At 51.9% G+C, this 26,504-nt stretch overlaps 2 protein-coding genes across 2 annotated transcripts in view; one reads left to right on the plus strand and one right to left on the minus strand.

The window, feature by feature from the left end:
- The first annotated feature begins 75 nt into the window (after positions 1-75).
- Positions 76-15,158, plus strand: tdrkh (tudor and KH domain containing). The gene is made up of 14 exons (XM_055631237.1): positions 76-119; positions 1,894-2,071; positions 3,215-3,321; positions 4,451-4,658; positions 5,165-5,307; positions 5,445-5,769; positions 6,678-6,844; positions 7,382-7,554; positions 8,450-8,517; positions 9,134-9,285; positions 10,635-10,766; positions 11,880-11,976; positions 12,481-12,559; positions 13,726-15,158. Exons 2-13 carry the CDS (start codon positions 1,951-1,953, stop codon positions 12,534-12,536), a joined length of 1,749 nt encoding a protein of 582 aa, XP_055487212.1. The 5' UTR covers positions 76-119; positions 1,894-1,950; the 3' UTR covers positions 12,537-12,559; positions 13,726-15,158.
- A 9,391-nt stretch (positions 15,159-24,549) lies between these two features.
- LOC129694524 (immunoglobulin kappa light chain-like) overlaps positions 24,550-26,504 on the minus strand; it is an 8,472-nt gene continuing 6,517 nt past the window's right edge. Inside the window, exon 6 of the mRNA XM_055631245.1 lies at positions 24,550-25,744. Coding sequence (XP_055487220.1) covers positions 25,688-25,744 — 57 coding nt within the window. The 3' untranslated portion in view covers positions 24,550-25,687. The remainder of the gene's footprint in view (positions 25,745-26,504) is intronic.

The following is a 26,504-nucleotide window of genomic DNA, read 5'->3' on the forward strand; positions in this document are numbered from 1 at the left end:
GGTGCCCGCGACTCCGGCCGCTGATTGGGCGGCGCGCCGTGCCCGGCCCCGCGAGGGGGGGGAGGGGGGGAGGAGGGACTCGGCGGCGGCGGCGGCTGGAGGGCGGGGAGTGGACAACGGTGAGGTGACATAGGCCCGGGGACAGGTGCAGATGTACCGGCCTCTGGGGTGGGGATGGAGGGACCAGCGGGGTACCGGGCCGAGATGGAGGGAGGGAGAGAGATGGAGGAGGGGAAGGGTTAGGGAGGGGCGGAGAGAGAGAAGGAACGGACAGCAGAAGGAATGGAGACTGGGGGGGAGAGAGAAGGGATGGGGGCTCGGGTGATGGGACCCACAGGGGAGGGGGGGGGGAGGACATTGGATGGGTGCTCGAGGGGAGGGGGGAGGCTATATGCGATGGGGTGTGGGCTAGTTGGGATGGAGGGGAGGGGGCTAGATTTGGGGTGGGATGGAGACTAGATGGGGTGGGGTGGGGGCTAGATGGGGTATGGGGGTGGGGGCTAGATGGAATGGAGGGTGGGGGGCTAGTTGTGGTAGGGGGGGGGGCTAGATGGGATGGAGGGGAGGGGCTAGTTGTGGTAGGGTGGGGGCTAGATGCGATGGTGGGGTGGGAGGCTAGATGCGATGGGATTGGCTGGGGTGGGGGCTAGATGCGGTGGAGGGGGTGGGGACTAGATGGATGGAGGGGGGGGGCTGGGTGGGGTGGAGGGGAGGGGCTAGATGGGATGGAGGGGGGTGGGGACTAAATGCGATGGAGAGGAGGGGGCTAGATGGGATGGAGGGGTGGGGTGGGGGCTAGATGGATGGAGGGTGGGGGCTAGTTGGGATGGATGGGGGGGGGGGGCTAGTTGTGGTGGGGTATGGGCTAGATGGGATGGAGGGGGGGGGGGGGCTAGATGGGATGGGGGTGGGGGCTAGTTGTGGAGGGGGGGTGGGGGCTAGATGGGATGGAGGGGTGGGGGCTAGATGGGATGGAGGGGTGGGGACTAAATGCGATGAAGAGGAGGGGGCTAGATGGGATGGAGGGGAGGGGGCTAGATGGGGTGGGGGGGGCTAGTTGTGGTGGGGGGGGGGGCTAGATGGGATGGAGGGGAGGGGGCTAGATGCGATGGGGTGGGGGCCAGATGGGATGCAGGCGAGGTGGATGACAGTTGTAAACTTTGATGGATGCCATGTAGCAATGCAAAGGGCAGGAATTGATTTAGTTTCTTCAGATTCTTGCAGAGTTTCACAAGGTAGGGCTGGGAACGGTTGAATATCATGGGATTGGAGTAGAGGGGGTTGGCAGAGTTAGTGAGGGAATGAGGTGGAAGGTATTGTTGTGAGGGTCTGGTCCGTTGGTGTGGAGTGCTGACATAAACGGATGTTTGGCTTGAAAGGCTACAATAGTAACTAGTGATGTCCAAAACATTTGCAGTAAAAATTGCTTCCCTTTCCATGTACCTGCCTGTTTGTGTCTTAGTGTTGTCCATCAAGGTGATGCTGGATTCTGGCCGTCAGTCCGATGTGGTCGGGTTAAGGTACCCTTGTGCCAGATTTCTTCATTTCTCTCGCCCAGAGTGGGTGAATCGAGGACCAGAGGAAATAGGTTTAAGGTGAAGGAAATAGGTTTAAGGTGAAGGAAAAGGTTTAATAGGAATCTGAGGGGTAACATTTTCCCACAATAGGTGGTTGGTGCATGAAATGAGCTGCCTGAAGAGGTAGTTGAGGCTGGGACTATCCCAACGTTTAAGAAACAGTTAGACAGATACATGGATAGGAGAGGTTTGGAGGGATATGGATCAAATGCGGGGCAGCTGGGACTAATGTAGCTGGGACATGTTGGGCAGAAGTGCCTGTTTCCACGCTGTATCACTGCGACTCTATGACTGGGGCTTTGTTTTCCACATACAGACAGCACGCTTAGTCAGGATCGAACCCAAGTCTCGGGTCGGCCCGAGAGGAGCAGCAATGTCGGCACACAGTGCCTGGAGCAGCCTGACCACAACACAGAAGGTGCTGCTGGCTGTCGGCCTTCCAGCAGGTGCTGCCATGGCCTACGTGTTTTACAGGAGATACAGCGAGAGCCTGGGTAAGAGCAGCAGTGAAGCATCTTCAGTGTGTGTTCACGCAACAATTCCTCGTCCACGCTGACTCGTGCCTGCTCTGCTGTTCATGGTGACCATTGCTGCATGCATCTCACTTAACACCTGTTGATCGCTGTGTGTAGGATGTGTGTAGGATAGTGTTAGTATGCAGGGATCGCAGGTTGGTGCGGACTCGGTGGACTGAAGGGCCTGTTTCCGCGATGTATCTCTAAACTAAACTGATAGTAAAAACTGTGATGTGAACATTCTGTACACAGCCAGCACTACAAACTTGTCATGATACTTTTATATCGAACATAAAACAACTCAGGAGCATCTGTGCTCAACTCTATGCCAAATTACAATGATCTCCCCTGCCAGTCTGTGATCCATAATCCTCCATTCCCTGCATATTCATGTGCCGATCTAAAATCCTCTTAAACACCAGTCCACCAACTCAGGCAACACATACCTCACACCCACCATTCTGTGTATACAAAAACAAGCTGCAGTAACTCAGCGGGACAGGCAGCATCTCTGGAGAGAAGGAATGGGTGACGTTTCGGGTGACAAGCTGTTTGTTGGATGAAACTTCTAACTACAAGTAACCCACCATTCCCTCTTACTCCATCCCTCCTCCACCCAAGTCGCACCAGCTTCTCGTTTTCACCCAACACACAGCTAACAATACCCTGTTTCCTTTATCATCTTTACTTTTTTGCATATCTTTCATTCATTGTTCTTTATCTCTCCATATCACTGTCTACATCTCTCGATTTTCCCGTGACTTTCGGTCTGAGGAAGGGTCTCGACCCAAAACGTCACCCATTCCATCTTAATCTTCTGGTTCAGCAGAACATGAAGGACCTTTCAAATGCCTTACTAACGTCCATATGAACAACATCCACTTCTCAATAAATTCATATAGACATGATCTGTTGCATACAATGCTGTGCTGACTATCCCAATTAACCCATTCTCTGCCAAATGGCAATGAATACAATCCTGTAGAATCCTCTCCAGTTGAACACAAAGTGCTGGAGTAACACATCTGGTCAGATAGTACTGTGTTTACAAATCTGAAATCTGCAAATTTGTAAAAAAAAGAGGCAGTGCATGGATGGTCACTAACTCTGTCTCTGCTCCAGGTGAGCACTGCGTGCTAGTGGGTGACAATCAGATCGCCGTGGACATGAAGGTTCCTCGTGACAGCGTGAAGCTGATCATCGGCCGGCAGGGCACTACGATCCAACAGGTAAGAATGACGTTCCCCGCAGCTCCTCCTCTCGTCCAGGCACGCTGGTATGGTGACGTTTAGAGATAGTTTAATTTAGTTCAGCGATACAGTGCAGAAACAGGCCCTTTGGCCCACAGAGTCCATGCTGACCAGCGATCCCCGCGCATATTTGGACCTATGTTAGGTCTATCTCTCTCTCTACACCTTATGTATCCATGTACCTGTCAAATGTATTTAAATGTTATTGTACTTGCCTCAACTCCATTCTCTGACATCTTATACCATGTACCCATACACCATGTGTGAAAAATCTCTCCCCTCTCACCTTAAACCTGTGTCCTCTGGTTCCTGATTCCCCTGCCCTGGGTAAGAGACTCTGTGCCTATCTGTTCCCTTTGTGGTTTTTAAATGGCTCCATAATCTCCCCAAACCTCTGTATGATCCAGGGTTTGGCACAGATCAGTGCAACTATGGAAGTAAGGCAAGCCTGCAATCTTTATAATTCATGTTTGCAGTATTGCTTTTTAATATTTCATGTGCTTCAAGTGCTTTCACTTTTATCAAATTGATTTTTCTTTAAATTGTTATGTGGCTGTGGAGACGGTGATAATGAAGGGGATACGAACAGTGGAACAAAACAAGATGACAGTGAAACTAGTACAACGTCTAGGGGCGGGGAGGGTCGGAGAGAGAACTAAAACTAAGTAGAGGAGAGCGCTGGGGAGGGGGGTGGTGAAGAGTGTGTATGTTACCAGATTGCTGTAACCCCCTTGGACCATTCTCTCTCCCCCCCCCCCCACCACCTCCTCCTCCACATCCACTCCCCCCCCCACCCATTTCCCCTTCCCACTCCCCACCCTAACCCCTCAACACTACACCCCCCACCCACACTCTCCCACCTCGCCCTCCACTCCCCACCCATTCCCCTCCCACTCCCCACCCTAACCCCTCAACACCACACACACCCCACCCACACTCTCCCACCTCACCCTCCACTCCCCACCCATTCCCACTCCCCACCCTAACCCTTCAACACTACACACCCCCCACCCACACTCTTCCACCTCGCCCTCCGCTCCCCACCCATTCCCCCTCCTAATCCCCACCATAACCCCTCCCTAACCACCTCCCCCCCTCCCCCCTGCAGCTGCGGAGGGAGACGGGAGCCCGCATCGACATGGAGGGCGGCGAGGAGTGGGCCGACGAGGGGGGAGCGGCCGAGAGGAAGCTGACGATCGTGGGGGCCCCCGTGCAAGTGTGCAAGGCCAGGGCGGCCATTCGCCAGCTGCTAGCCCATGGAGCCAGGGTCACCGAGGAGCTGCACGTCCCCCCTCACACAGTGGGACGCATCATAGGTGACCCGCACTGCTCCCTGTGTGCCAGCCCCCCGTCCCCGTCCCCACACCTCTCTGCCCGGTGCAGGGCTGGGGGCAGGAGGGGGCTTCCACAGCCTGGTGGTGCATGGGTGGGAGTGTCTCCAATGGTCCTGGGGCAGCGGTGGGTGGTCAGAGCTGCATCTCCGAGTGGCAGGTCGTGGAGGAGAATCGATCCGTGCCATGTATCGGGCCGGGTGGGGGAGAGGGGGGTCTCCCATAACCTGGTGCAGCGGGGAATGGCTGAGGGGGTCAGAGATGGTGTCTCCAGTGGTCCTGGGCGGACAGTGACAGCGTGGGGTGGGGAGGAGGACGAGGCCCCAGTGGTCTTGTTCACACAGTGGTGGCGTTGTTTCCCACCGCAGGTCATGGGAGAGAGTCGACCTGTGCCATGTGTCGGTTGGGGGGGGGGGGGGGGGGGGGGGGGGGGCTGGGATGGTCTATTGCGGGCCTGTGCGGACTGTGATGGTGTTGTTTCCTGTCCGCAGGCCATGGTGGAGAGTCGATACGTGCCATGTGCCGGGCCACGGGCGCGAGGATCGTGTGTGAAAAGCACCCAGGTGACGGGGCGGTGGGATTCAGGCGTGTGGTCAGTATCAGCGGCACCAAGCAGGAGGTGGCGTCTGCCAAGGTGAGCAGTGCCAGCTCCCCACCCCCTCCCCTCCCCCCCCCACCCCCACTGCTCCTGATGTGCTCCCCTCCCCCGGTGTTCCTGATGTGCTTAAACCCCTACCCCTGACCCAGCCTCTGCTTCCCCTCCCCCCCCAGGCCCTGGTCGTGGGGAAGATGGAGGAGGAGGAGATGTTCCGGGAGCAGCTGGCCTGCTCAGCCGCCGGCAGGAGACACCGCAAGCACCCGGCTGGCCGGCGTATGGACGGGGAGATGCCGTCAACAGCACTGGCACCAGGACAGTCACCGGTACTGGCCCCAGCACCGGCAGCCCCGGGCTCGCCCCAGCGTGGAGGGTGGACGCCCGGACACAGCAGGGAGGAGGGGCAGGAGCACAGAACAGAGCCCACCCTCAGGGTGGGAGGCGAAGAGGACACAGACGGAGGGGAGCGAGTTGCCACACATCAGCACACCAAGTTTGAAAGTAAGAACCTGTGCCTTGTTGCCCAGAGGGGCAGTGGCTGTTCTGTGTATTGCTTCTGTGGCAGGGGCAGATCTGGAGAGTGTGGTTCAGTGCCTGTTCCGTGTCTTGCCCGTGGCAGGGGCAGATGTGGAGAGTGTTCTGGGTGCTCTGGTTTCCTCAACACAAAGACATGCAGGTTTGTAGTTTATTTGGCCCCCAGTAAATTACTCTCTCGTGTGCGGAGAGTGGACTAGAAAGTGGGATAACATGGAACTTGTGTGAACGGGTGATCGATGGTCGGAGTGGAGTTGGTGGGCTGAAGAGCCTGTATTTATGCTGTAACTTTAACAGTAGAGTTTGAATTGCACAGAAAAAGTGCAATGTCTGCAATGGGGTAGGATGGAAGATCGGGATTGCACCCTGGCAGCTGTCGAGGCATTGTCTTTTTTGTTTTTGATTTAGTTGCAGCATGGAAACGGGCCGTTCGGCCCCACCGAGTCTATGCTGACCAACAATCACCCATACACTAGGTCTATGTTATCCCACACATACGTCCGATACACGAGGGGCAGTTTTTAGAAGCCAATGAACCTGTATATGTTTGGGATGTGGTAGGAAACTGGAACACCCGAAGATAACCCACGTGGTCACGGTGAGAAGGTATAGACAGCACCCGAGGTCAGGAGCGAACCTGGGCATCCTGTGCTGTGAGGCAGTGGCACTAACCGCTGCACCACCGTGCCGAGACCTGGTGTCGTGTGTGTGGTTGAACCTTGTCCGGGCTAGCAGACACCCATTCCGGCCGATGGTGGGAGATAACAAGGTGTCCCTTGCCGTTCCCCCGTGAGTGCGACGTTTTACCCAGTCCCTTCTCTCCCACAGGCATTCCCGATCTGGAGTGTAATATTTCTTTCCTCCTTTCTCCACAGTTCCCAGTCCTGACTTCAGTTTCCTTGCAGACGAACATCTGGAAGTTTACGTCTCAGCTTCGGAAAACCCCGGCCACTTCTGGATCCAGATCCTGGGCTCCAGGTGCCTGCAGCTGGACAACCTCTGCTCCGAGATGTCCCGCTACTACAGCAACTCCAGCAAAGCGGTAAGTGTGGCCCATGGCCAGGAAGGAGCTACACACCCACAGAGGGGCTGGGGGAGGATCTGTGCGATGGACTGGGCCACATCCACTACTCTCTGCAGTTTCTTGCAGTCCTGGGCGGAGCGGTGAAGCATGCTGATGAGTGTTGCAGAGGTGGTGTAGAAAGCACAGAAACATGGAACAATAGGTGCAGGCCTAGGCCATTCGGCCCTTCGAGCCAGCACCGCCATTCATAGAAACATAGAAAATAGGTGCAGGCCTAGGCCATTCGGCCCTTCGAGCCAGCACCGCCATTCATAGAAACATAGAAAATAGGTGCAGACCTAGGCCATTCGGCCCTTCGAGCCAGCACCGCCATTCAATATGATCATGGCTGATCATCCAAAATCAGTACCCCGTTCCTGCTTTCTTCCCATATCCCTTGATTGCTTTAGCCCTAAGAGCTAAATCTAACTCTCTCTTGAAAGCAGTACTCAGAGCTCTCTCCTCTCGCCTGGCAGTCGGGACCAGACTCACACTTCCCTCACAAACTCTCCACAGGGTGAGGCGTTCGTCCCAAAGATGGGGGACATCGTGGCAGCTCCCTTCCAGAACGACGGTTTCTGGTACCGAGCCTGTGTGTTGGGCTTCCTGCAAAACGGCAACGCTGACCTCTACTATGTGGATTACGGAGACAACGGAGAGGCAGCCCTGGCAAACATACAGGTCCTCAGGTCAGTTGACACAACTTCCCTTATCTGTATCCACCCATCACACACAAGGACAACGTGCTGGAGTACCTGAGTTGGTCAGGCAACATCTCCAGAGATGCTTCCTGACCTGCTGAGTTACTCCAGAATTTTGTGGCCCTCTGAGTGATAGGTGGATATAAGACCATAAGACATGGAAGCAGAATTAGGCCATTCAGCCCATCGAGTTTGCTCTCCCAGTTTATCATGGCTGATCTATTTTTCCCTCTCGACCCCGTCCTGCCTCCTTCCCTTGACCTTTGGAGCTCTCACTAATCAAGAACCGATCAATCTCTGCATTAATAAAACCCAATATCTTTAGCTCCACAGCCGTCTGCGGCAATTAGTTCCACCCACACTGCTTGTCCCGCTGAGTTCCCCCAGCCCTTTGTTTTATTGCTCAGGATTCTGCCATCTGCAGTCTCTTGCGTCACCACATTCCTACCCTTTACCTGCTTCGCCTCCACTCTACACCGTCTTTCCTCTGTCTCCGTGTGTTTGTGTGTGAGCGCATGTGTGTACGTGCATATGTGTGTGTGTGTGAGCGCATGTGTGTACGAGCATATGTGTGTGTTTGTGTGTGAGCGCATGTGTGTACGTGCATATGTGTGTGTTTGTGAGCGCATGTGTGTACGTGCATATGTGTGTGTGTGTGAGCGCATGTGTGTACGTGCATATGTGTGTGTGTGTGTGCCTATGTTTACATGCATTTGTGTGTGGATGTTTGTGTGCTGTGTGTGTGTATTCCTGTGCACGCGTGTTTGTGTGCAGTGTGAGTGCATTCGTGTGTGTGTGTGTGTGTGCACGCATGTGCGTGCGTGTCTCTGCCTCGCTTCCCTGTGTCCCCAGTCTCCTCATGGCGTTTGTGTTTTGTCTCCAGGAGTGATTTCCTGAGTCTGCCTTTTCAGGCCGTCGTCGAGTGCAGCATCGATGGAATTCGGCCCGTCGGTGAGTGGACCCACCAACAAAGGAGGTGCCGTGGTAGCCTAGCGCACCAACCTCTACCGGGCTGAGGCCAGGTGACAACTCTCAGACACCTCCTCCTACTTATCCTTGGACCATGATCCCACAGACGAGCACTGGGCCTTAATCTCACACACCGTTACAGATTACATCATTTCTGGCTGTCTGCCGTCCACAGCTTCCAATCTTATTGTTTCCCAGCCCCGCACAGCCCAGTTTTTACCTTTTCCCCAAAATCCATCAACACAACAGCCCTGTCTGCCTGCTCCTGTCTCACGGAAATGTTTTCCACATACCTCGACTCCACCCTATCTCTCCCGACCTATGTCCAAGATACCTCACATGCCCTTTGTCTCTTTAATGACTTCTGCTTTCCGAGCCCCCACTCCCTCATCTTTACAATGGACGTCCAGTCACTCTACACCTCCAGCCCCCACCACAAAGACCTTAACACCCTCCGTTTATTCCTCGACCGCAGAATCATCCAATTTCCCTCTACTAACCCTCACCCCCAACAGCTTCTCCTTTGACTCCTCCCACTTCCTCCAAGTCCAAGGCGTTGCGGTCTGTCTACTGAGTGAGGACTGTTGTGTTGTTCCAGGGGAGAGCTGGTCGGAGGCAGCCATGAACTGTTTTGATGGTCTCGCCCACTGTGCAGAGTGGAAGGTGCTGCTGGCTCGGATCTGTAGCTACCTGCAGAGTGAAGGGGTGACCAGGCCACGGGTTCAGTTGTTCGACCGAAGACAGGGCAAGGTAGGTGTTCTGGGCAGCACTGGTGTAGGGTAGCTTCCTTTATTATCATCATGTGTACTAATGTACAGTGCCGGGAAGTATGGATGTACAGTGCCGGGCAGCGTGGGTGTACAGTACTGGGCAGCACTGGTGTAAGGTAGCTTCCTTTATTATCATCATGTGTACTAATGTACAGTGCCGGGAAGTACGGATGTACTGCGGTACAGTGCCGGGCACCACGGATGTACCAAGGCCCAGTACTGGGCAGCACAGGTGTACAGTGGGCAGCACAGGTGTACAGTGCTGGGCACCACGGATGTACTAAGGCCCAGTACTGTACAGTGGGCACCACAGGTGTACAGTGGGCACCACGGGTGTACGAATTATCCACGCCAGCCAACATGTCCCGGCTACACTGTGTTTGCATTTGGCCCATATCCCTCCAAACCTGCCCTATCCATGTATCTGTCTAACAGTTTCATAAACGTTGGGGTAGCCCCAGAGAACCTCCCAGTTCTCCCACTCGTCTTACTGTCTCCGCATACATTCTATCTTTGTCCCGCCCCCTCCCCTCACATTAGTCTGAAGCAGGGTCTCAACCCGAAACGTCGCCCATTCCTTCTCTCCAGTGCTGTCTTACCCGCTCAGTTACTCTGGCATTTTGTGTCTACCTCCACTGACAGCTCGTTCCACACACCCACCACCCTTTGTGTGAAAAAGTTACTCCTCAGATTCCTATTAAATCTTTTCCCCTTGCACGATGACATGTAATCATGATTTCTCCCTACATTACTACACGTGATTGCACTCAAGTCATCCGCAGTGTACAGATGCAGGATAATGTTTAGTGTAAGCTAACGTCAAGATGGTCCGAGGGTCTCCAATGAGGTAGATGGGAGGTCAGGACCGCTCTCTAGTTGGTTATAGCATGGTTCAGTTGCCTGCTGATAGCTTTGGAAACTGGAGCACCTGGAGAAAACCCACGTGGTCATGGAGAAGGTACAAACTCCGTACAGACAGCACCCATAGTCGGGATTGAACCAGGGTCTCTGACGCTGTGTGGCAGCAACTCTAACGCTGTGCCATTGGCTAAGCTGAATGGCCAAATTCTCCTCCCATGTCTTGTGATGTTATAAATGTCTCATCCTTGGAATATGTTCGCAATCTCTTTGGAGACTTTGCAAAGTGTTTCACCCTTGGGAGTGGGATGGTGGTGGTGGGAGCACCTGTTGGTTGTAGTTCCCAGCTGGGGCATTGAGCCACTTGCTGGCATGGGGCAGGTGTTGTGGGGAAGGTTTTGGTGTTGGGAGGGGGGGTGTGGGTGGTGTCTGGTCCGGGGTGTGCTGACGGGCTCTGTGTCTTGTCCCAAGAGCGTGGATATTGGTGAGGAGCTGGTGCGGCAGGGACACGCCGTGCGGTGCCCGCAGGGAGATGGAGCCACGGTGGCAGACGGAGCCGACACCCACTGGATGGTGGCACCAACAAACCTGCAGACCCTGCTGGTAATGTCCACGCACAGTCCCATCCCACACACACAGTCTGGTCCCACACACGGGGCCCAGTCCCACACACACAGTCCCATCCCACACACGGGGCCCAGTCCCACACGCGATAGAGTGGATGCGGAGAGGATGTTTCCACTGGTGGGAGAGTCCAGGACCAGAGGTCACAGCCTCAGAATTCAATGTCGCTCTTTTAGAAAGTGGGTGAGGAGGAATGTCTTTAGTCAGAGGGTGGTGAATCTGTGGAATTCATTGCCACAGACGGCTGTGGAGGACAAGTCAGTAGATATTTTTAAGGCAGAGATAGATAGATTCTTGATTAGAACGGATGTCAAGGTTTATGGGAAGACAGGAAAATGGGATTAGCCATGATTGAATGGTGGAGAAGACACGAAGGGCCGAATGGCCTGATTCTTCTATAACGTGATCTCCATGGTTTTGAGGACCTCTTGCAGAACCAAAGGTCACAGCTCCCTTCGACGCCAGGAAGAAGAGCGGTGTGTGGGAGAGAGTGAGGAGCTACACTGTCTGTCTATGGACAGGTTTATAATGTGGGGGTGGACCAGGAGAGTGAGGGGCTTGGTGAAGGAAGAGGACAGACACAAGATGCTGGAGTAGAGAACATGGATAGGTGACGTTTCACAGAGTGCTGGAGTAACTCAGCGGGTCAGGCAGCATCTGTGGAGAACATGGATAGGTGACGTTTCACAGAGTGCTGGAGTAACTCAGCGGGTCAGGCAGCATCTGTGGAGAACATGGATAGGTGACGTTTCACAGAGGGCTGGAGAAACTCAGCGGGTTCACAGAGGGCTGGAGTAACTCAGCGGGTCAGGCAGCATCTGTGGAGAACATGGATAGGTGACGTTTCACAGAGTGCAGGAGTAACTTAGCAGGTCAGGCAGCATCTGTGGAGAACATGGATAGGTGACGTTTCACAGAGTGCTGGAGTAACTCAGCGGGACAGGCAGCATCTGTGTAGAGAACATGGATAGGTGACGTTTCACAGAGTGCTGGAGTAACTCAGCGGGTCAGGCAGCATCTGTGGAGAACATGGATAGGTGACGTTTCGGGTCGAGTCTCTGCTCCCTACTGACCGCTCTGTGTTTAATTTAGAACGATGTGACTGGGGCCACGGATGGATGCGCCGTTTCTGAAGCGACTGCAGGAAGCACAAAGCCACAACTGCCCGAATCTTGGCAGAGTGTCGCGGGTACGCCTTAGGATGCCAGTCCAGCGCCTCACAAACGCTCGGCAACACCACGACTCATTCCCCGCACAACCGACTGGAAAATGCTTCCCCTCACGAGAAGGGGAAACTCTGCGTTGGATTAATACAGTCACATAGCATGGAAACAGCCCCTTCAGCTCCTCCCCACACACACCAACACTAGTCACATAAGCCTGTTTGGCCCATATCCCTCTAAACCTTTCCTATGCATTTCTCTGTCCAAATGTATTTGAAATGTTGTGAAAGTCCCAGCCTCAACTATCTCGTCTGGCAGCTTGTTCTATACACCCACCACCCTCTGTGTGGAGGAAAGTTATTACATGTTTTTATTGGTCACTGATTGCTTGGTACAGCCCACCATCGACCACCCATTCACACTAGTTCTGTGCTATCCCACTTTCTCATCCACTCCCCACACACGTGGGCCAATTTACAGAGGGACAATTATCCTACTAACCCGCATGTCTTTGACGTGTGTTGTTGCAGGGCACCCTCTGGGCAGCAGCTCAGGAGCCGTCCCGGCTGATGACGAGTTTCTCTAGGACTGCACCCCGTTTGCTCCAAGGTACTGACCCGTCCCATTACCACTCACTCCCTCCATCGTTCTGCCTGCACCTCCTCCCTCCCCGTCTCTCTCATCCTGTGTCTCTCTCTCTCCCTAGCACCCTCTCTCTATCTCTCCCTCAGCACTGCCCTCTCCCTCACGTCCTGTCTCTCTCCCCCTCTCGCCCCTCTCATCCAGTCTCTCTCCGTCTCATCCTGTGTCTCCCTCTCCCTCTCATCTAGTCTCCTCTCCCTCTCATCCTGTCTCTCTCTCCACTCACCCTCTCATCCTCTCTCTATCTCTCCCTCTGCACTGCCCTCTCCCTCACGTCCTGCTCTCTCCCCCTCTCGCTCCTCTCATCCAGTCTCTCTCCGTCTCATTCTGTGTCTCCCTCTCATCCTGTCTCTCTCCCTCTCACCCCTATCCCTCTCATTCTGTGTCTCCCTCTCCCTCTCATCTAGTCTCCTCTCCCTCTCATCCAGTCTCTCTCCATATCATCCTGTCTCTCCCTCTCCCTCTCATCTAGTCTCCTCTCCCTCTCATCCAGTCTCTCTCCTCTCCCTCTCATCCTGTGTCTCTCCCTCTCTCCCCTATCCCTCTCATCCAGTCTCTCTCCTCTCCCTCTCATCCTCTGTGTCTCTCTCTCCCTCCATCTCTCTCCCACCTCCTGTCGTGTCTCCCACCTCAGGCTGGGGAGGGGCTGGGCATATACTGTAGTTGGGGCAGGGGTCTGCAGGTGCCGTGGAGAGGCAAGGCGTGGGAGACGCACGGGTCAGAGAGGGGTTGGACAGTAGGCGAGGGTTTGTCTGGGTGAGGATGGGCAAGGGGTCAGGGAATTACATGGGGTCAGGGACGGGTCAGCTGAACGCTGGCTGGACTGATGGGACCAGTGGGACCGGTGGGGTGAGGATGGGCAAGGGGTCAGGGAATTACAGGGGGTCAGGGAGGGGTCAGCTGGACGCTGGCTGGACTGATGGGGTGAGGATGGGCAAGGGGTCAGGGAATTACATGGGGTCAGGGAGGGGTCAGCTGGAGGCTGGCTGGACTGATGGGACCGGTGGGGTGAGGATGGGCAAGGGGTCAGTGAATTACAGGGGGGCAGTGAGGGGGTGAGGCAGGGGTCAGCCACAGTGTGCTGGCCGGCATGGGTCTGTGCTCCCCTCTGACCCCTCTCCTCTTCCCCACAGGAGTGGCCCGGAGCTGTGAGCCAGGAACTTGCCTGAACGTGCGGAGCAGAGCGGAGCGGGTTCACAGTTACTCTTCTAAATAGTTTGTTTGAAAAGCCTTAACCCTGTCTGCCCCTTGCAGGGGTGGAGGGGTGAGGAGTCCCCCACAGGGTGGGGTGTCATGTGTAGGGTCAGGGTCAGCACTGTGGAGGGGGGGGTGGTGAGGGGGGGGGTTGAGCTGTGCTCACAGTAACACCTTCCCCTAGACATGGAATTGCCAGGGCATTCTTGGTTGTTCAAAATCCCCCTGGGAATTGTATTCATTCATAGAACACAAAACAGTACAACACAGGAACAGGCCATTCGGCCCACAATGTCCGTGCCGTACATGAAGCCAAGTTAAACTAATCTCTGCCTGCACGTGATCTATATCTCTCCATTCCCTGCATATCCACGTTGAACATCACTATTCTCTATGTATCCACTGGCACTGTGTTCCAGCCACCCACCACCCTCTGTGTTAATGTAAAATAACTTGTCCCTTTCACCTTAACCCTATGCCTTCTAGTCTTTGATATTTCCACCCCGGGGGGGAGGTTCTGTCCTATCGATGCCTCTCACAATGTTACTGACTTTTATATTGTCCCCCTGAAGTCTTTGTACTCCAGAGAAAAGGTCATGACTGGTAGTAGAATGAGGCCATTTGGCCCATCAAGTCTACTCCGCCATTCAATCATGGCTGATCTATCTCCCCATTCTCCTGCCTTCTCCCCATAACCCCTGACACCTGTCCGAGTCAAGAATCTAACTGCCTTAAAAAAATACTCACTGACTCACAAAATCTCCCCAGTCGTCTGTGGCAAAGAATTCCACAGATTCACCACCCTCTCACTAAAGAAATTTCTCCTCATCTCCTTCCTAAAATAATGCCCTTTAATTCTATACCTAGACTCTCCCACTAGTGGGAACATCCTCTCCACATCCACTCTATCCAAGCCTTTCACTATCCTGTATGTTTACAATCTTGGTTTGTCCAACGTCTCTAGAGCTCATTGCCTCTAATCCAGGCAGCATTCTGGTAAGAAGTCACAAGTAGACAGCATCTCTGGAGATCATAGATGGGGGGAGAGCAGTGAGAGAGGGTCTCGTAGAACTCCCGTTGGAGGGAGTAGGAGAACTTCAAAGTGGGTAGGAAGGAACTGCAGATGCCTGTTTAAATTGAAGATAGACACAAAATGTTGGAGTAACTCAGGAGAGAAGGAATGGGTAACGTTTTGGGTCAAAGATGGGTCTCGACCGGAAAAGTGTTACTCCAGCATTTTGTGATACTTATTCAATGTAGGCACATCTTGAGATTTGGCAGTGGAGCAGTGAAATATGGATAGGTGAAACTTCTCGTCCTTTTTCACCTCCTGCCTTTGTAACTTACCCACGCATCTGCCCGTCACCCCCCCCCCCCCCCCCCTCCCCTCACCTGTCATTACCAGACCAGCCTCTCCCCCACCCCACAAGCCACCATGAAGGGTCCCGACCTGAAACATCACCTATCCATGTTCTCCAAAGATGCTGCCTGATTAGCGAAGTTACTCCAGAACTCTGTGTCATAGAGTGATACAGTGTGTAAACGGGCCCTTGACATATCCCATATACGCTAGTCCCACCTGCCCACATTACATCCAAACCTGTCCAGTCCATGTACCTGTCTAACTCTCTCTCCCTCTCTGTGTGTCTATATTATGGAGCAGTACATCTGTATCTTTGGTGTAAACTAGCATCTGCAGTTCTTTGTTTCGCCATCACTTGGCTCAATGTTTTTGACGTTTACTGACTGTGCAGCAGAGACTAAGGGCAATAAAGGTTGGTTGAGTTCTCGAAGAATCTTCTCCGGTTTCTTGTCTGTCTGGTGTTGAGGAGCGTTTGGTTATAGTGCTGTGATTATCGCTTGAAGTGGGGATGAATGGTAATCCCTGGTGCAGCGGTGAGATGCTGCCTCACAGCGTCAGAGGCCTGGGTTCCATACTCACTATGGGTTCGTCTGCGGGATCTCTAGTTCCTTGGTATACATGTAAATTGTCCAGGGGGTCGCTGGTCGGCGTTGGCACGGTTTCTGCGCTGTATCTCTAAACTAAACCAAATAACTCATCTCCATTATGTCATGGGCTATGTGTGTGTGTGTGTGTGTGTGTGTACACAGCCCAGTCACACCCAACACTGCCCCCGGAGACAGGAGAATCAAGGACGGAGCCACGAGCAGCAACGGACGCAAGGAGAGGGACATTGGGTTTAATTCGTTGAAACTTCTGATTCAATCAAATGTGTCCGAACATATTTACAAATCCGGAAAGAAAGTACAAAATAATGAAACAAAATTCGAATAAGTACAAACAATGTATTAACTTTCATAAATGATGAAACTACCAAAACAACTGGAGGTACTTGCAACGTAATCGGGGAGTTTGAAACGCATCTGAAGAAGGGATCCCACAGCCACGTCAATTATCCACGTTCATAACATAGAAAATAGGTGCAGGAGGAGGCCATTCGGCCCGTCGAGCCAGCACCGCCATTCGATATGATCATGGCTGATCATTCAGATTCAGATTCAATTTTAATTGTCATTGTCAGTGTACAGTACAGAGACAACGAAATGCATTAATCCAAAATTAGTACCCCGTTCCTGCCTTCTCTCCATACCCCTTGATTCCGTTAGCCTTAAGAGCTAAATCTAACTCTTGAAAATACCCAGTGAATTGGCCTCCACTGCCTTCTGTGGCAGAGAATTCCACAGATTCACAACTCAATGGGTGAAAATGCACCCATGTGTCCTCCTGCACCTATGTTTCCCAGTTCTCCGACCAGCCTTACTGATTTCGACTGCATTTTACCTGTTTGGTTCCCAGCTAACAATGATCTATTCAACATTATCCTTGATCACCATTCCCTTTGCCCTGTTTTCACACCTTCAAACTTCCTTATCTATCTATTTCCATCCTCCCTGACGTCAGTCTGAAGAAGGGTCTCGACCCGAAACGTCACCCATTCATTCTCTCTGGAGATGTTGCCCAGCCCTGCAGAATGACCCCAGTATGTTGTCTATACAGAGACAGGTTTAACCTTCAATACCAGGTGAACTAACTAGCCCCAGTTGCCCAGAGGATTGGGACCAGGTGGTTACAGAGGGCTGTCTGGCGCAGACACTGACAACTGGGGTGCAACTCACACACGATCTCGCCTACATTCACAGACTGTATCGGTTTGACTTTTCATACATTCAGAGACTTGAAAGACACGTTCACTGATGCAACATCGTTGACCAACAATCTCATCAAGATTGTCGCTTGAGGTGGCAACAGTGTTCGAGCTAGGCCTCTGTGTGGGTTTCCTGTTTACGCTCTTTGCTCTCGCCCAAAGGTCAGCCCGTTAGACCATCCTGTTTGCTCGTTCATCAAGGTCCCTGGAGGCCAGGCACCAACGCCATTAGCAACGCACATCCCGTGGAAGCTGTGAGAGGGTTTACCTGTCAAGTGTGGGCCTCGTTAACCTGAACCAGAGTGGCTTTGCTTCTACTCCAGTAACGTGAGTGCTGCCTCGCCTGAGCAGCCCCGCACCGGGCACGGTCACCAGACAGGGTCACCAGGCAGGGTCACCTGGCAGGGTCACCAGGCAGGGTCACCAGACAGGGTCACCAGGCAGGGTCACCAGACAGGGTCACCAGGCAGGGTCACCTGGCAGGGTCACCAGGCAGGGTCACCAGGCAGGGTCACCAGGCAGGGTCACCAGGCAGAGGTGACCTTTAAAGTGATGCTCCTTCTCCGCCCTGCAGGAATGAACACATGGCCTGACATCCTCTTTAAGCCCCGTCAATCTTCCCCAAGTGGTTCAGGACCCGGCGGCCCCGCCCGCGGAAGTTGGCACCAAGCATCACCGAGCCAGAGGCTGAACCAAAGAGGCTCAACTCACCTCAGTCGGACACTTCGCCGGGAGCGCAGTACCAGCCGCCCACATCTCCATGGACGCTCTTCCTCTGGTCTTCGTTGTTCAGATGTTCCGGGTTTGCGGTGAGTGAGTCGGGGTTGAGGTTGGTCAGAAATCCATGGGTTGATGCTAACAAAGTGGTGACGTTCACCAACATTCCCCCTTCCCAACCCTCCGTATCCAGGGCCCATCTCAGTGGAGAAATCAACCCTACTTAACACAATCTGTATTGTATATGTTAGTGTATCTATTATCCATATATATATATATGGTAGACACAAAATGCTGGAGTAACTCAGTGGGACAGGCAGCATCTCTGGAGAGAAGGAATAGGTGACGTTTCAGGTCGAGGCCTTTCTTCAGATATATATACCCACGATAATATTTATATCGATAGATTTTTACTCTTTCCATTACGTGGACATAATTAACTATTTTTACCGGTTTCCAAAAAGATTAAAGGTCCCGACACGAAACGTCACCTATCCATGTTCTCCACAGATGCTGCCTGACCCGCTGAGTTACTCCAGCACTCTGTGAAACGTCACCTATCCATGTTCTCCACAGATGCTGCCTGACCCGCTGAGTTATTCCAGCACTCTGTGAAACGTCACCTATCCATGTTCCCCATAGATGCTGCCTGACCCGCTGAGTTACTCCAGCACTCTGTGGAACGTCACCTATCCATGTTCTCCACAGATGCTGCCTGACCCGCTGAGTTACTCCAGCACTCTGTGAAACGTCACCTATCCATGTTCTCCACAGATGCTGCCTGACCCACTCAGTTACTCCAGCACTCTGTATCCTTTATGCCTCAACTGCCTTCTGGTTTTTCCAATTTTGTTAATGTAGGTAATTGTAAAGAATTCTGAAACACCAAATGCGATCTCCAATGACTGCAAATTTCTTAAATTACTAGCAACACGTTTCTGTCCGAGTTCCTCTCGTCACCTAACAGATAACTTTAATTTAAGGGATATGTTTCCAGTTGCAGGATTCGGGCCTTTTCCGTCCGGGGCCCGGGGTGTTGTGACTGCTGATGTCGGTCAGGCGGTTGAATTGTCCTGTAAGATGCAGTACATCGTGGAAATCGCGGAACACGTCCTCTGGTACAAACAGCGTGTGGACGAGGCCCCGACAGCAATTAAGACCACCGGCTGCACACTGACCGGCTGCAGGGCGACTTTAAAAAAAGGTCCCGGCGCTTACACGTCCACTCTGAGAATACGGGACGCCCAAGTTGACGACTCGGGTGTATATTACTGCTCTGGATGGGATAACTATGCAACATTCGCGAGAGGTCTCACGCTTCTGGTCGGAGGTAAGATCAGGTGGAATTATGCACAGACTTTCACTGTGGCCGAACCCCGCGTTAACTGTGTCCCAATCTCCTCCCAGACAGCTCCACCAACGAGACCAGTCTGCTGGTGTTTGTGCCACAAGTTGAGACAAACGACTCGGCCCCCCTGGTGTGTGAAGTCAGCGGCCTTTCCTCCAACGTGGTTGTCATTTACTGGAACATCTCGGGACAGCTGACGGAACGGACGGAGTGACTCGGGCCGGATTGAGCCGGATCACAGCTACAGCGTTAGAAGTCAAGTGTTGGTCCCGGCTGGACTTTGGTGGAGAGGGGAGATCTGTACATGCATTGTGCAAATGGGGAGCGCGGACAAGACCCGGACCAAGAGCGTGTCCCGTCCCATCCCCACCCCAGACCATGGTGAGTTGGTACACGGCACAGCTCACATTATGTCCAAGGTGTCATCTGCCGCGCAGTATCTACGTTGACCTCTGCATTTTGTCGGGATTTATATGAGTCGCGCTTTGGGGCATTGAACATTATCTTGCTTCTAAAACTGATGGAGTCCACGAGGTGAAGATATTCCCACAGCCCTTCTCTCCATCCGCAATACTATCAAACCCAGCAAGTTCATCAGGAGACGAATTGGGCCTTTTGACCCATCATGTCTACTCCGCCATTCAATCGCAGCTCACGATTCAACCACAGACGCGCAACGTTGTGGCCTCCCCAAATTGTCCTGGTGTGTACCGGCGGTTGTTGGTCGACGCTGACTCGATGGGCCGAAAGGCCTGTTTCCTCGCCGTATGTCTAAACTAATCTATACTAAACTGATTGCTAAATGGCCTCGTGTGCCGCGTCTCTCTGTCATCCTTAGGTCAGTAAAACGTTGCCACGATATTCTGATCTTTTATTAAACATAAAACACACAACAGTGCGACACATGAACAGGCCCTTCGGCCCACCATGTTCATGATGACCGCGATACCAAGTACAATTAATTTCCTCTGCCTGAGGGTGATCGATATCCCTCCATTCCCGGCATCTTCATGTCCTGTGTAAATGCATCTTAGAGGCCACTGTCCCCGCCACTACCTCTGGCAGCGCAGTCCAGGCCCCCAACATCACCTGTATAAAATATTTACCCCACTTACATCACCTTTCATCTTTGCTCCTGTAAATTTGAAGCTATGTCCTTCGGTCTTTGCCATGGCAGCACTCGGCTTGACAGTATTACAGGGGTGGGTGATGCCTGTTCAAGTAATATCTGCTCATCTGGGGTCCAGCACCTGGCTTTGCGAAGGTACACAAAAATACTGGAGAAACTCAGCCGGTGAAGCAGCATCTATAGAGAGCGAAGGGGGGGGGGGGGGGGGGGGGGGGGGGGGACACTTTTAGTAAATTTGTCGGATCTTTGTGCACTTTGCAGAAACAAAGAATGTCGCCGCACCTGGTACAGGTGACAATAAACCATCGTTTCACTGAGTAACATTTCTCATTCACTAGACTGGTGTTATATCGCAGCGATCGGCCTCTCGATGATCCTCGCCTTCTCACTCATCCTCATTCCTATCTGGATCTATCAAACCCGCGCAGCAGGTGAGGCCTCGCGATTCCCAGCCCTATCCCTATAACCCATGGCGGTCCCTTCTCCAGGGAACAAGCGCGGGCAGGTGGGACTAGTGTAGCTGGGACATGTGGGCCGGTGTGGGCAGGTGGGGCTGAGGGGCCTGTTTCCACACTGTATCGCTCTATGACTAGGCAGGGCTAGTGTAGCTGGGACATGTGGGCCGGTGTGGGCAGGTGGGACTAGTGTAGCTGGGACATGTAGGCCGGTGGGACTGGTGTAGCCGGGACATGTAGGCCGGTGTGGGCAGGTGGGACTAGTGTAGTTGGGACATGTGGGCAGGTGGGACTAGTGTAGTTGGGACATGTAGACCGGTGTGGGCAGGTGGGACTAGTGCAGGTGGGACTAGTGTAGTTGGGACATGTAGGCCGGTGTGGGCAGGTGGGACCGAGGGGCCTGTTTCCACACTGTATCACTCTATGACTCCAACTTCCTAACTCGTCTGTCAATGATTTCAGAAAGAATTGGCTGGAATGGATAGGGCGGGCAGTGAGGTGAATTAGATTGAGGTCATGGTGGGTTGAAATATGCGGGATGGTGTGTGTGAAGTTCCAGCAGATGTATTTCCCGTCATTAGTGGTAACTCTGGTGAAAAGGCCCGAGGGCGGGCGTTGAAGACATTGTGAATCTTGGAATGTTTTAAAGTATTCGGCTTTCGCCCATCTCGGGAGATCGTTGCAGGTTCCATGGGATTTTAGGAAACCCTTCTCATGTTGGGTGATTCAAGACATATTTGATGACCAGTGACATATTGTAGGCATGTTAAGGAAGGATTAAGGCGACTGTGAACTCGGCGATTGTAGGCATGTTAAGCCATCTCCGTAACTGACTATAAATTGTCAGGACCAAATAATATTCAGAATTCCTTCTCTCCGCCATGAACATACAGGCATCGACCGCCAAAGGGGAAGAAGGCGAGGGCGTGGAAGTGAGACGCAGGTATGTGTGATTAACTCAGTTTGGTTTATTGTCACCAGTCCCGAGGTACAAGGAAAAGCTTTTGTTGCGTGCTATCCAGTCAGGTGAAAGACAAGACATGTATAGACACACGATAAGGGAATGACGTTAAAACCAGTAAAGTCCGATCAAAGATAGTCCGAGGGTCACCAATGAGGTGGACAGTAGTTTAGTGGTACACAAAAAAGCTGGAGAAACTCAGCGGGTGCAGCAGCATCTATGGAGCGAAGGAAATAGGCAACGTTTCGGGCCGAAACCCTTCTTCAGACTGTAGTTTAAGGGGTGCTTCGTTATAAAAAAAAACCACACAAACCTGATGTTTGGGAACGGGTGTGAATGATTAATAGACAATAGACAACAGACAATAGGTGCAGGAGTAGAGGCCATTCGGCCCTTCGAGCCGGTACCGCCATTCAATGTGATCACGGCTGATCATCCCCAATCAGTACCGCGTTCCTGCCTTCTCCCCATATCCCCCGACTCCGCTATCTTTAAGAGCCCTATCCAGCTCTCTCTTGAAAGGGTCCAGAGAACCGGCCTCTTGAGGCAGAGAATTCGATTCTGAGGCAGAGAATGATGAGCCTAAACAGAGTTAACGTGGGTTTATGGATGGGAATCTGCTGCAGTTCCTGGAGGATGTGAGGAATATGTCACGCTTCTGTTGCCCGATCGTTAAGGAATGTTAGGGCGTCGTGAACGATATTTTTAAAATACCAATGGCTAATGTACATTTCAGCCCCCAGATCCCATTGTATACGCCTCGCTCCAGTTCGCCGCCTCGCCTCCCGCCGGCAGGTGAGAACCAGATTGTGTTTTATGCCAACGTTGCATTGTGAAGAGAGGGCCCAAGGCCGCGGCGACACTACATCCCCATCTGAACATTCCGGGGTTGCCTGAATCTCTGTGGCTCGGTGTCGGAAATGCAAATCAAACAATGTAATGTTAGACTTAGATTAATCCCGCTATTGAGGAATGTTGGAAATCTTAATGGCAGAGGCTTTTGGCAAGGCGTGTGCAATTCTTCCATTCCTCTGATCTAGGAGTTTTGTTTTTATATGGAGATGTTGATTTAGTCTGTATGTAAATTAAATGTATTATAAATAAAACGAGAGAAGTGAATGAATGAGATGCTACATCCGGCCTGGGGTACACGGGGTCAAAGGACACGCTGCCGCAATAGGGGCCGGAGCAGCGGACCGTCTCTCCATAGATGCTGCCGGTCCCGCTGCGATTCTACAGCATTTTTGTGAATGGTCTCGTAGAAACATAGAAACATAGAAACATAGAAACATAGAAAATAGGTGCAGGAGTAGAGGCCATTCGGCCCTTCGTGCCTGCATTCGCCATTCAATATGATCATGGCTGATCATCCAACTCAGTATCCCATCCCTGCCTTCTCTCCATACCCCCTGATCCCTTTAGCCACAAGGGCCACATCAAACTCCCCTCTTAAATATAGCCAATGAACTGTGGCCTCAACTACCTCATGTGGCAGAGAATTCCACAGATTCACCACTCTCTGTGTGAAAAATGTTTTTCTCATCTCGGTCCTAAAGAATTTCCCCCTTATCCTTAAACTGTGACCCCTTGTTCTGGACTTCCCCAACATCGGGAACAATCTTCCTGCATGTCCAACCCCTTAAGAATGTTGTAAGTTTCTATAAGATCCCCTCTCAATCTTCTAAATTCTAGCGAGTACAAGCCGAGTCTATCCAGTCTTTCTTCATATGAAAGTCCTGACATCCCAGGAATCAGTCTGGTGAACCTTCTCTGTACTCCCTCTATGGCAAGAATCTCCTCAGATTAGGAGACCAAAACTGTACGCAATACTCCAGATGTGGTCTCACCAAGACCCTGTACAACTGCAGTAGAACCTCCCTGCTCCTATACTCAAATCCTTTTGCTATGAACGTCTCGACCCGAAACGTTGCCCATTTCCTTCTCTCCAGAGATGCTGACTGTCCCGCTGAGTTACTCCAGTCGTGTGTCTATCTTCGGTGTAAACATCTGCAGTTCCTTCCTACACAACTTCAGGAATATTACCTACTTTAGAAAGTGTTGCTCAGCAATGTTCAATAAGTACGGACGTGGGGATAGACGGAGCAAACGGAACAGCAACAATTCTCGACACTCCAGACCTCAAAGTTCACTTTCGCGATTCGAACTTTGTAAACGTTATAACCAAGCTGACCTCCCGGTGGCTCAGCACTTCAACTCCCCCTCCCACTCCGTCTCCGACCTCTCTGTCCTGGGTCTCCTCCATGGCCACAGCGAGCAGCACCGGAAATTGGAGGAACAGCACCTCGTATTCCGTTTGGGGGAGTCTGCATCCTGGGGGCATGAACATCGAATTCTCCCAATTTTGTTAGTCCTTGCTGTCTCCTCCCCTTCCTCAGCCCCCCTGCTGTCTCCTCCCATCCCCCAGCCTTCGGGCTACTCCTCCTTTTCCCTTTCTTGTCCCCACCCACCCCCGCCCCCGATCAGTCTGAAGAAAGGTTTCGGCCCGAAACGTTGCCTATTTCCTTCGCTCCATAGATGCTGCTGCACCCGCTGAGTTTCTCCAGCTTTTTTGTGTAACCTTTGTAAACATCTCAATTAGTTCACTTTTTAATTTTCCAGAGTCGGCCGCACACAAGTGCGTCACCCAGAGAGTTGTAAATCTGTGGAATTCTCTGCCACAGAAGGCAGTGGAGGAGAACTCACAGGATGTTTTCAAGAGAGAGTGAGATTTAGCTCTTAGGGCTAAAGGAACCAAGGGATATGGGAAGAAAGCAGGAACGGGGTACTGATTGTGGATGATCAGCCATGATCATATTGAATGGCGGTGCTGGCTCGGAAACAACCCCTTCGGCCCATCGCGTCCGTGGCGACCAAGATCTCCCATCCCATATCCCCTAATACCGTTAGCCCTAAGAACAATTCATACATAACTCTCTCTTGAAAAACATCCAGAAAATCGGCCTCTACAGAATTCCACAGATTCACAACTCTCTGGGTGAAGAGGTATTTTCTCATCCCTGTTATAAATGGCCTACCCCTTATTCGTAAACTGTGTGTGACCCCTGGTTCTGGAAATCCCCCAACAGCGGGAACATTTCCCCTGCATCTGGCCTGTCCAACCCCTTAAGAATGTTATATGTTTCTATAACATCACCTCTCATCCTTCTAAATTCCAGTGAATACAAGCCTGGTCGACCCATTCTTTCATCATATGTCAGTCCCGCCATCCCGGGAATTAACCTGGTGAACCTACGCTGCACTCCCTCAATAACAAGAATACACTGCACTCCCTCAATAGCCCCACGACTCTGTGACACGAGCACAGTGATGCTGGTTAACAAATAAAGACACAGCGCGCTGGAGTAACTGAGCGGCATCTCTGGAGAACGTGGATAGGGCGCGAGTCAGTAGGGACTCTTTATTACACATTGAACAAATCCAGTTTCAGATCCCCACATTCAATCGTGTATTTTATGATCTTGCTGGATTTTATTTGGATAACATCTGAAATTTAAAAAAAAAAAGCACAGCGCTCGAGTTTTCAAAACTGGTTTATTGTACATTGCCACGGAAATATTTTGTTAAATTCTGGAGTTACAGCAGAGTCTTATGTTAGAAATACAAAATACAATCCTTTTTATTGTTAAAATAAAAATAATAAAAGCTGTACATGAATTGTAACATGTCAATATATACCAGGTATCTGTGGCACCTATTATTGTTCTTACTTCTAATAAAAAAAATATTTTAAACAAAGAAACACAAAGTGAATTTAGAAGGAAATCGGGACCACAAGATCAGGTTAAAAGTAACGGAACGTCGTAACCCATCGCCGGAGACTGGGCATCGCTATTCGCCTCTGGATGCCGTTTCCAATAGCTTGGTGGAAATTGCTTTGGAGACGCGAGGAGATGTGTCTACCGGTACACGGTCAGGATAGGAGTTTTTCTTCTGAGTACATGTGTGTACTTACCGTAATTTGGCAGGTACTGGGAAGGATGTGCGCCTTATCTGTAACACATTCGCACCATCCCGTCAATCAACCAAATTAGCAGTTTGCTGCTGGAACTTTCACCGGCTGCATTTCCGGGTTCAATATCTTCCACTACACGCCATGCTCGTCTCTAGCGCCTCCGGTCTTTGAGTCGGGCTGCGTTAAACCTCAAACCAGCGTAGACACTCTGCGGGAGAATAGGGAGACCGTTGTCAGTGGGTCGTGGAAGCAGGAAGAGACCAGTCGGCCCGTTAAACCTCTCCTAGAATATCATTAAATTCAGATCTCGGAACAGTTCCGTTTAGTTTATTGTCCCGTCTACCGATGTACAATAAACAATAGACAATATGTGCAGGGATAGAGGCCATTCGGCCCTTCGAGCACCGCCATTCAATGTGATCATGGCTGATCATCCCCAATCAGTACCCCATTCCTGCCTTCTCCCCATATCCCCTGACTCCGCTATTTTTAAGAGCCCTATCTAGCTAATCAGTCAGGAGAAAGACAAGACACGATTACACCGGGCCACTTACATAATATGGAAATAACGTTTAGTGCAAGGTAAAACCAGCAATGTCCGAACATGGATAGCCCGAGGGTCTCCCACGAGGTAGATAGTAGTTCAGCACTGCTCTCTGGTTGTGGTAGGGTAATTCAGTTGCCTAATAACAGCTGGGAAGAAACTGTCCCTGAATCTGGAGGTGTGAGTTTTCACCAGACTGATTCCTGGGATGGCAGGACTTTCATATGAAGAAAGACTGGATAGACTCGGCTTGTACTCGCTAGAATTTAGAAGATTGAGGGGGGGATCTTATAGAAACTTACAAAATTCTTAAGGGGTTGGACAGGCTAGATGCAGGAAGATTGTTCCCGATGTTGGGGAAGTCCAGGACAAGGGGTCACAGCTTAAGGATAAGGGGGAAATCTTTTAGGATCGAGATGAGAAA

Source organism: Leucoraja erinacea, unplaced genomic scaffold (assembly GCF_028641065.1).
Source record: "Leucoraja erinacea ecotype New England unplaced genomic scaffold, Leri_hhj_1 Leri_69S, whole genome shotgun sequence".
Taxonomy (NCBI): Eukaryota; Metazoa; Chordata; class Chondrichthyes; order Rajiformes; family Rajidae; genus Leucoraja; species Leucoraja erinaceus.